General features: G+C 55.3%; 1 protein-coding gene across 1 annotated transcript; it reads left to right on the top strand.

Moving 5' to 3' along the window:
- Positions 1-5,239: 5,239 nt before the first annotated feature.
- Positions 5,240-8,538, top strand: LOC144937626 (homeobox protein Hox-C9-like). The gene is given in 3 exon segments (XM_078864977.1): positions 5,240-5,503; positions 5,506-6,184; positions 7,699-8,538. Coding segments are annotated over 3 exon segments (996 nt in total). The 5' UTR covers positions 5,240-5,428; the 3' UTR covers positions 7,941-8,538.
- The last annotated feature ends 1,553 nt before the right edge of the window (positions 8,539-10,091 follow it).

Below are 10,091 nucleotides of genomic sequence, written 5' to 3'. Positions count from 1 at the left end.
CCAGTAGAGTCATAATCTGTATTAAGAGGTGGAGGATAAATCTGATGAGCTGTAAAGCTCTTTCCCCGCACAGATGTCAAGTAGGGACACGGGATCGGCGAGTTACAATAACAACAAAATGCAAAATAGAGAAAAGGCCAAGTCACTGAAAATAAATAAAGTATATAAGTGCACATTCCTGCTTTCAGGACCAACATTCAGATTCATAATTGGTTCATTTTGGTGGTCAATCTTCGTCTAGGTGTAATGCTGTAACGATATTCTTTTTAACGTATCCGGCAGGGCCAATCAAACCAAAATCAATGTCTACATTTGCCCATGTGACGATTTGATTTAATATAGACTCTGTCGCATTGTGTGTAGGATTATAGTCAAACAAAAATTGGGCACCGAACCGACAGGGCCTAATCCCTAAAATAAACTCATTATGAACATAGGTATAATTTAAAATGTACTTGTGTATATATGTGGATAGACCGGGTAATTGTCTACTGATGTTTCAACAGTTTACCCATCGTCCACCGCAGCGGCACACACGGAGTTTGCATTTGTCGCGTCTCCCTACCCCCCCCCCCCCTCATTTTACGATGAAGCCGAGTTCCCTGTAATTCATACCGAGTGCCAAATTAACATCTGGCAAATTCGAGAGCATTCGTTTTAACAAGCCTGATGACTCTGCCGATGAGATCCAGAAGGTCGAACCCGGCCCAAAGTGTGGCTCGCCTAACCAAAGTTAGATTTTTTATAGAATTGGTCGACATAGCAAATAGGCAGATAGACTTAAAAAAAATGAACGAACGATGCTTCCGCTTACATATATTTTTAATGACAACAAATATCGCGATGCGTATTTACGAGATCATTTAACAATGTATGTTGCATCGTCGGTCCGATTATTTCGGATACAAGCATATATATATATACACACAAAACAGAACGTTATTTTCTTTTTAACTATCTAGTAAGAGCTCCTCAATAAGCTTCAATAATCGTGATGGAACGAGTTTTACCTGCAGCCAGCTTGTTCAATTTGCTCAATGCGTGTTTTGGTTGTCTCAGTCGTTGTTCTAATTGACACGCGGAAATGCAGAGTTCGATATTCATATTCTTAGGTTTTTTCGGTAAAGTCACGTGGCGGCTGTAAACAATTAAAAACTACATCTCAATAATAACAATAACCATCATAATAACAATACAAAGTCAGCCGCCCTATTGTGATTACATGGGTGATGTAACAGCAGCGTCAACACAGCACACATGCTTGCCTTACACACACGCGCGCGATTATATTTCGTTGGGTTTTTTTAAAATATAAAAGACGTTTCAAGGCATCGCGCGCGCTCCGGTGACAACATCGTGCCCTCATCGGCATGGACGGACGAGTGTGACGGTGTCTGTCAGCTGTCCGTGTCAGTAGCCGGCCATGCGCACACACGGCATCGTTAAATAACGACGACAACAACAATAACAACAACAACAACGACGGCGGCGTGTGTTCTCGTGAGACGACACCATGGCGATTTCGCCATTTCGGGTCCAAATGCCTTCACGACGACATGTGACTCGGGGCATGGCGCGTAACGACTCATGACGCCCGAACACGTGTGCTGCCCTATCGTGTAATACTGCACCGTTCACCTTAATTCATTCATGCGTGTAGTTGTTGTGTGTGTGTGTATGTTAAAGGCACACGTAGATATTGGCGCGGTGCTGGTCACCCCACACGCCCCCTCGTGCACCGACCCTTCATTCGGTGCTATTCGCCAACAGCACTTGCCCCCAAGGCTATAAGGGGGGGGGATCTTTGTCTTTGTATGTTAAACGAACATTCGCGTTCGCGATGAACGGGAGATGCATCTAAACCTGGCATTCGCAGGCAACTGCTTTGCCATCAGCAGGCGCCCATGTGCCATGTGTACACCAAATCGACACGTGCCATGTGTACACCAAATCGACACGTGCCATGTGTACACCAAATCGACATGTGCCATGTGTACACCAAATCGACACGTGCCATGTGTACACCAAATCGACACGTGCGCATTATCACTACGAGTCACCACGTACGGGCCTCTCTCTCTCTGCGTGTGTGTGGGCAGAGCGGGCCTGTTTATGGATTATATTGCGGAGATGACTTCTCTTTCCGGGCCTGAGGGTGGTGAGGGTGTGGTGGTGGTGGTGGGGGAGTCTTGGATGGGCGGGCGGAGTGGAAGGGTAGGGGGAAGGTGGAGGGGAGGGAAGAGCCCAGGGCCTCGCTCGAGCGCAAAATGGCCGCGTTCCGTCGCCCTGAGGTGTCGGCGGCAGTGGAGGAAGCTCCCCCTGGAAGCCGCGATGGAGTTTGGCAGCCGCAGCGACCACGACCGCTGGCAGAGGGAGGCACGGAGCGAGAGGCAGGGGCGCATGGCCGGGCTGGGAGGGGGGGGGCGGTAGCTGAGCGGAGGTTGTTGAGCTGATGAGCGGGGTGGTGAGAAAAGGGGGCGTAAAAAAAAATATGTTATATATATGAAAAAAGGTCGTGCCACCCACGTAACCGTTGTTACGTTCATATTAAAAATCTTATTCAAAGTACATTTCTTAAAGACGGGTCGTAAGACTTTTTAAATATAACATTTTAACAAGGTGAGAAGCACATTGCATGTGTTAGCAAATCCATAGACGGCCCAGGAGTAGGGGGGCTTGTGTTCAAAATAATGGGGTTTGGAAACACACAATGCGGTGATTGCAAGTCGGCGAATTTCGGATTTTCTTGAGTCTATCCCACCCCCGCGCGTGTGTTGTGTGTTGTGTGCAATTGTAACATTGCAACGTTGTGCAGTGTTTACGTTCGGTGTAACTTTGCACTGTCGTGTCACGGTGTGTTGGGCACGTATTCTGATGTGATGATACGGAACCACAAAATGTAATATTTGTGAGAATCGTGGTGATAGGAGCTTTAGGTGCGTACACAATTATTTCAGGTTTTTTGTCCAATTGATAATTGTATCTCTTAAATATGTAACGCATTTATGCTTTGTATAAATGTATCGTTTATTATTATTGTGTGTTCGTGACGGGTTTTCGTACGGCGTGACGGCATCAACCCCACGCAGTGAACTTCTTACGGAGTTTAAAGCAATCGGCTGAAAACAATTTGTGAGTGAGCGTGCGTGCGAGTAACCGTGGACGAACGCATTCACCCTTAGAGAACGCCAGCTTGTGTCAGGCCAAACTTTAACGGTTTCTTTGAAATAAAAAAAAATGTTGATGAATTTAAAATAAATATATATGAGCAACAAGACCTGGGACTAGTCAGATGATAAGCGTATTGGTGATACACTACAAAAATCCCCCCCGGTTAGAATGAACAAACTGTTGGGGCAAGTGCTGTTAGCGAGCACCTATCAGCACCGAGGGGATGGTTGGCAACCACCACGCCTGGCCCTCTTTGTTACTCGACTGGCGATGTTTACACACACACACACCAAACCAGGTACTGATGTCAGGCCGAGTTGACCTAGGGGAGGCCCAGGACCGTTTGTGATTATCATCACTGATGTTGGCCCGCGAGTGCTCTGGTCGCCGGGTTCGTAGCGCAGCGCGCTAACCATTACACTACCCATACACATATACACACGACTGCATCGTATGTAACAATTGTGTGTGTCTGTGTAAAAAGATAACTCTGCCGCGTAACACATTTTCCGTACGTTTCGTAATTCTATTATGCGCCGTCATGCCCCGGTGACAATGGCGAGGTAACGGTTTGTCGATCGGTGCTTCCACAACTCGCGTTAATTTGTCGTGGACTCGCCGCGGCTACTTTCGGCTGCCCGCAACCACTGCCCCCCTTCCCCCCCACGTCTCGTGCGAGCGCGCGCGCTCGACTCACGCGCGCGCCTGACTCACGCGGGATTATATTTGTCCGGTCCATCCCAAGTCCCTGCCCCGGTAACACCGAGCGAGCGCCGCTCCAAATGCCGAGCAGAGAGAGAGAGCGAGAGAGAGAGGGAGCGAGAGAGGAGAGCGAGGTTTGTGAGTCACGATGAGAGAGAGAGAGAGAGGGGGGGGATGGGACATTCCCGGTCGTGTACGCACCGTGAGTGGTGCGAGTGGTGTGTGGGTATATATATATGTGTGGGGGAATACAGTATAAATAGGAGAGAGAGAGGAGAGACAGAGGGATATTCATAGAGCATGAACGAGGTCGTCGCTGTGACACCGACGGTTGTTCGGGCATCGTCCAAGATTCCCTCCTCTCTGGGGTCCCGTCACGGGGTCCAGCCGCGTCGGTTTCCCTGGCGGATGCGAGCTCCTTCCCTTCTTCCCCTCCCCTCCTTCAGTCGTTCTCTCTCTCTCAGCCTCTGTTGTCCCCCCCCTTCCGTGCCCCCCCCCCCCGCCTTTTCCGCGCGTTGCGGTGTTCGGGGTTAATTTGTGGGCGGGTATGGATGAAGCAATCGCGTTTTCCTAAGATATTGGCCATTCGCAATGCGTATCCACGAGGGATGGCGCAAAGTTTCGGCCCGCTCGATATGAACGAGCTAGTTCTGTGCACGAGTCGTGATCATTGCGTTGATTGTTGTTGTTGATTGTTGTCGTTGCTGCTGCTGCGTCGCAGCCTCCAAATGATTGCTCTCTCTGTACATGACATCTTTGAATCGTGAGATCGTATCATCGTGGTCGTCGTCTTCATCGGTTATTTTAAAATGTACACGCGTCATTTTGTTTAAAATCGCAATGAAAGCGCGGCCACCGTCACAACGCCGGTGTTTTGGTTTCATCCTCCTCGAGACGTCTTGACCCCCCCTCTCTCTCTCACCTCTCGCGGACCGTATGGATTCATAATTAGGTGGCACACTGACACACGCGCAGCGTTTTAATGTATTCCACACCGTGATTTGTGCGCGAGCGTATATAATAACGTGGGCGCTCTGCCCCGTATGCAAATGTCGTGTGCACAACAACACGCGCGCACACAGACGCGCAAACGTCCACGCAACGCACAAAGACAAAGGTGCCCCGTATAGCCCGACCAGACCTTTTGGGGCAAGTTGCTGTTAGCGAGCACCAAATGAAGGACCGGAACGGCACACGAGGACGTGGGTGGCCAGGACCACGCTCGGCCGCCTTTGTCTCCCGGGAGGCTTTGTTTTACGCACCGCACCAGGTACTCATCCGAGGATGAGATGACCGAGGAGGAGGAGGGGGGGGAAGTCCATAACCGGTTCGGACATTCGCCACCGTTATTGTTCATGAACGGGAATCGAACTCGTCTCGTCGGGTTTTCCTAGCCGCACGCAACACACAGCACGCGCGCGCACGCGGGGGGGGAGGGTTGGAGCCGCATGCCCCCTCCCCTCCCCGTGCGTTTTTGGGGGCTCGCGCAGCTGATTTCGCATGCGCGCATCCCCTCTGATGGTGGAGGCTCTCACACGTGTGTCGCCCGCGACCAATGGGAGCGCGCGGCGCCTTCAAAACACGCGGCCCGGTGTTGGCGGGGAGGAGCGCCGCCGCCGCCGATGCAGTCGCGCCCGGCCGCTATTGGGTCGCGCGCGCGCCCGCAACAGTAGCAGCAACAGCAGCCGCACGAGCAGCAGCAGCAGCGGCAGCGGCGGTAGCAGCAAGAGGAGCAGCCGCAGCAGCAGCCGCGCCGCGCTGGGCAGCTCGGCTGTCATGATGTCCGCGTCAAAGGGGAGCCAGGGCCGCTACTTCGTGGACTCCCTGGTGAGGCACGACGGCGACGAGCTGATGGCGCCGCTTCACGACGCCCCCTTCCAGCTGCCCAAGCCCGCGGCGGGGCTCAGCGCGGAGTACCCCGCGTGCAGCTTCCAGCCCAAGCCCCCCGCCATGTACCAGGCGTCGTGGCCGCACCATCACGTGCACACGCAGCTCAACGTGTACGCGTCGCCGACGGCGGTAGCGCCCGAGAGCGCGTACGCGCGCTCGTGGCTCGAGTCGCTCGCCGGCGTCGGGGTCGGGGTGGGTGGCTCGCACGCGGCCTTCCCCCTGGCGGGCAGGCAGTGCGACGTGGCCCCGATGGGCGCCGAGGGGCCCGGCCTGGGCAGGTTTGACGCGGAGCCCATCCTGTACCGCGGCTTCGCTCCCGAGGCGCCGCTCGACGGAAGGGGCGTCGGAGGCGACCCGTGCACCGACACGAAGCTGGGACCCCTCGACTCGAGTGCGGAAGAGAAACGTCAATTGGAAGCAAGTGAGTTGTGGCGCATCGCTACCTTTTGTTCGCTTCGGTGTGCGCTCTTTGTCTCGCGTCGCCGTGATTGTGTTTGGGGGGGGGGGTGGTGGTGGGTGTTTTTTTTGGTGTTTGCGCCCGAACGGAGTTGCGGAGAGGACGGAGCTCCGCGCGCGGCCCTTTCCCTCGCTTTTGCCGCAATACCCCCCCACCACCACCACCCCGTCGCCTTGAATTTTATGGCTCCGTTCGCATTTTTCGCGTTCACCCACCAAGCGGCGGCTCTTTAAAACGCCAAATTCGCGCTCGCCGCCGCACTGCCACGACCATCAAGCAGCAGCGGTAGCAGCAGCAGCGCGCGTCTCGTGTGCCACTTGGGAGTGCTGATGATGATGCTGCTGCCGATGCCGCTGCTGCTGCGTCTGACGAGTGCAGGAGGCCCGTAGCTTTGATCCCCGTCGCGGCGTGTCCGGGCAGGGGGGGGGGGCAGCCTTGTGTAGAATCCCACCATCACCCCCCCCCCCCCATTAATTTTATGCTAATCGCCTTCTTGGGCATAAACCTTTGAGCCAATTTCTGCGTGCTCTTGCCCTGTGGGTGTAATGTAATCACTAATTAGTTTAAGCAGCGGCTGCAGGGCACATGTTCCGGAAAGAGAGTGGGGAGAGGGATGGGGAGAGAGAGAGAGAGGTAGAGGGAGACGAACACAACTGTGGGCTGTAGACGTAGAAATGGAAATGTATCGAGGGGTCATTGGCCGGGTGAGAGAATCACACACGGGGGGATACCGGGACGAGGATACAAACGGGAATAACTGACACAGAAATACACAACGACGGGAGAGAGAGAGAGATATCGAGGGAAGGGCCTTTCTCTTCAAATTGTGAGACGGAGAAAGGGAAGCGGAGTGACGGTGAGACGTCAGAGACGGCGAGGGAGGGGGGGCGGGGTAGAATACAGAGAGCGAGGACACACCGGGAGAGAGATTAGAGGGCGGCTCACGGCCCGAGTCGTGAAGGGACGCCCGTGTGTGCGCGCGTGTGCCGGACCCGCCCTTGGCTCATCGCGCCGCTCGTCGTCTTCCCCGCTGCGCTCTCCCCGTGGGCCCGCTCAATATGAGAGGCGAAGCTCTCCGATAAGGGCGGTGGGGGGGGTAAGGGGTGGAGGGGGGGCGGGGGGGACCCACGAATCGCGAGCTCTGACCCGGCGCCGCGTGAACGCGCTCCGCGTGTCGCGTGCGCGCGTGGTTGCACATTCTACATGCGTGCGGTGTATCCCTCTCCCGACTGTCTACCCCGCCCCCTCTTTACCATATTCAACCCTGTCCCCCCCCCCGCCCGCCCGCCCGGGCCCGCCGGCCTACTCGACTGCCCGCCCGCCCTCCCTCCTGCTCGTCCGCGCCTTGCCGGCCTTCCCCTTCCGTTCCCGACCTCGGCCGGCACGCGGTATCCGCCGTCGCGCACTCGACCCTGCGAGGGACATCATCCCCACCACCACCCCCCCCCCACTCGCACCCCCCCCCCCCCCCACGGCAGGCGACCCCTCGGTGAACTGGCTGCACGCGCGCGCGGGCCGCAAGAAGCGCTGCCCCTACTCCAAGCAGCAGACGCTGGAGCTGGAGAAGGAGTTCCTCTTCAACATGTACCTGACGCGGGACCGCCGCTACGAGGTGGCACGCGGTCTCAACCTCACCGAGAGGCAAGTCAAAATCTGGTTCCAGAACCGGCGCATGAAGCTGAAAAAGATGAAGAAAGAGAAGAGCGCGGATCAGGGCTGACGTCTCGTTCTCTGACCCCCCCACCACCACCCCAGCTCTCTTAACCCCCCCCCACAACTCTCCTCCCTCCACCGCTGCCCTGCTACCGCACTCTCGCATTACGAGGGGGGCTGGGTTGGGGGTAACCCCGGCACAAGACCACAAAAATGACAATATCCACCCCCAACAAGCACACCCCTCCCTCCCTCCCCCCGGTATTGTTCTCGCCGCTGACTGCAGCGAGGAAGTGCGGGGGGGTGTCTTGCGGGGGCGCCGAGCGCACGGAACAACGCGGTTCCTTGTTTGGTCGGGGCAGGAAGAGGCACCATCGCCTCGCTCTGTGTTAAAAAAAACTGAAATATGAGAGAAAAAAAAACCGGCAACAACAACAAATCCGCTACAAATTGGCTGCGAGCACAGCAATTTATTTCGTGACGTTTTCGTAGAGTTGGCTGCGGACTTGGCTACGTGTGTGTGTGTGTGCGCGCTCGGGTCTGTACGTGTGTACGTATAGTCAGCAATATTGCATGTAGAATTATATACACACACACGCGCATCCTAGACGTCCGGCGAATCGCGACTACTACTATTGTTATTAATTTCTGTGTAAAACTTGAAACGCGAGCACATTTTCCATTTGGACAGGTATTTTATTAACAGGAGGGGGGGGGGGGGGGTAGGGGGGTTGGGGTGACCACCTCTCCGTTGCTACACGGGGAGCGAGGGTCCGTGACGACCTGGCCGGGCCGAGTGATTGCCACCACCGCCATCACCACCACCGCCAGCGCGCTTTTAGACAATTCCGCAATAATTTCCATCTCCAAATTTTCGTTGTTGTAGTTGTCTAAAAAGCAACAATTGCCGCATCAGGGATTTCGGAAACGGCGCTCCTCGTGCTCCTTAATCACATTGCAACAACAACAACAACAACCATTACCACCACAATCGGCACAACAACAACAAAGAGCTGCGTCTCCGCGTTGTTAACGGCGCTGGCGGCAGAGGGGTGCGGGCGGGGGGTCCGGCTTCGTGCAATCGGCCATCGGTCCCGTCGCTCGCGGGCGCGCCCGACGATGTCGTCGTCGTCTCGCTACACCTGTGCGTGATGGCAAGTAACTACCTAAACAACAACGACGACGCCGACGACGTTACCCTACCTACTACTCGAACCTTGCGTAGGACACTCAGAGAGCGCGGTGTATCGGCGCAAGTGTTAGTAGGTGATGCTTACTCGGGGGAGGAGGGAAGGTGTGATGGTGGTGGGGGGTGGGGGAGGTTGAAATGGTGGCAAGCAACGTGTGATTGTCTGTTGCACCGCCGTTGTACGTAACCCCGTGCTGCCACGCACGCGCGCGCGTGTACACAGCGAGGTGTGGGTTTAATGTATTTGTCGGTGTTTATTGCGAGCCGCTTGGCTTCGCTCGCTCTCTCTCTCTCCTCTCTCTCGCTGGCCGTCTCGAGGAGGTGAGAGAGAAGGTGAGTGGGGGGGGGGAGAGTGCGCGACACATCATGACGCGACCATGGTGGAGTGGTGGGAGGTTGGGAGGCGGTGGGGGGAAACCACGACGGTGATTCTGTGCCGTCGCGAGCACGGAAGCCCGAGACGGCGGCAGCAGCAGCAGCAGCAGCCCCGTACATTGCGACCCGATCCGAGCGGGCGGTCGCGTTCTCCATGTGCGTGCGTGCGCCATGCCGTGCGTGCGTGCGCAGCGTGCAAGGCTTTTTGCATGCTGGATTGGTTCCAGATAAAACAACGTTTTTTTCCCTCTCTCTCTCGCTCAAGACCCACGCCAATTTCATTATATCATAGGAGCGAGGACAGACTATAAATATGTACAGACCGTAAATCCTCAAGAGATATTCGCTCCAGTTAAAAGTCGGCAAATTCGTAATCGAGCGCATATGTAGGCGGTGTACAAAAAGGTGCATAGCTGAGACGGTGGGAGTGCGTACGCGCGCGGGTGGTAGGTGCACGTGTACGTGTGTGGTACGTGGGTGGTAGGTGTGCACTGGTACGTGTGTGGTACACGCATGCAAACCCGCGAGCAACTCCAATCCGGGTCCTGGCTACGGCGCGGGCAGCCCTGGGACTGCCAACGTGAGTTCACGTTTGATGTAAAAAAAGAATTATATTATCTTTGATTCCCCCTTTTAAAGAAAAGCCACGTAAAT

Source organism: Lampetra fluviatilis, chromosome 2 (assembly GCF_964198595.1).
Source record: "Lampetra fluviatilis chromosome 2, kcLamFluv1.1, whole genome shotgun sequence".
Lineage (NCBI taxonomy): Eukaryota > Metazoa > Chordata > Hyperoartia > Petromyzontiformes > Petromyzontidae > Lampetra > Lampetra fluviatilis.
Note: the sequence above shows the minus strand (reverse complement) of the source record. Positions and strands in the feature narration are given on the sequence as shown.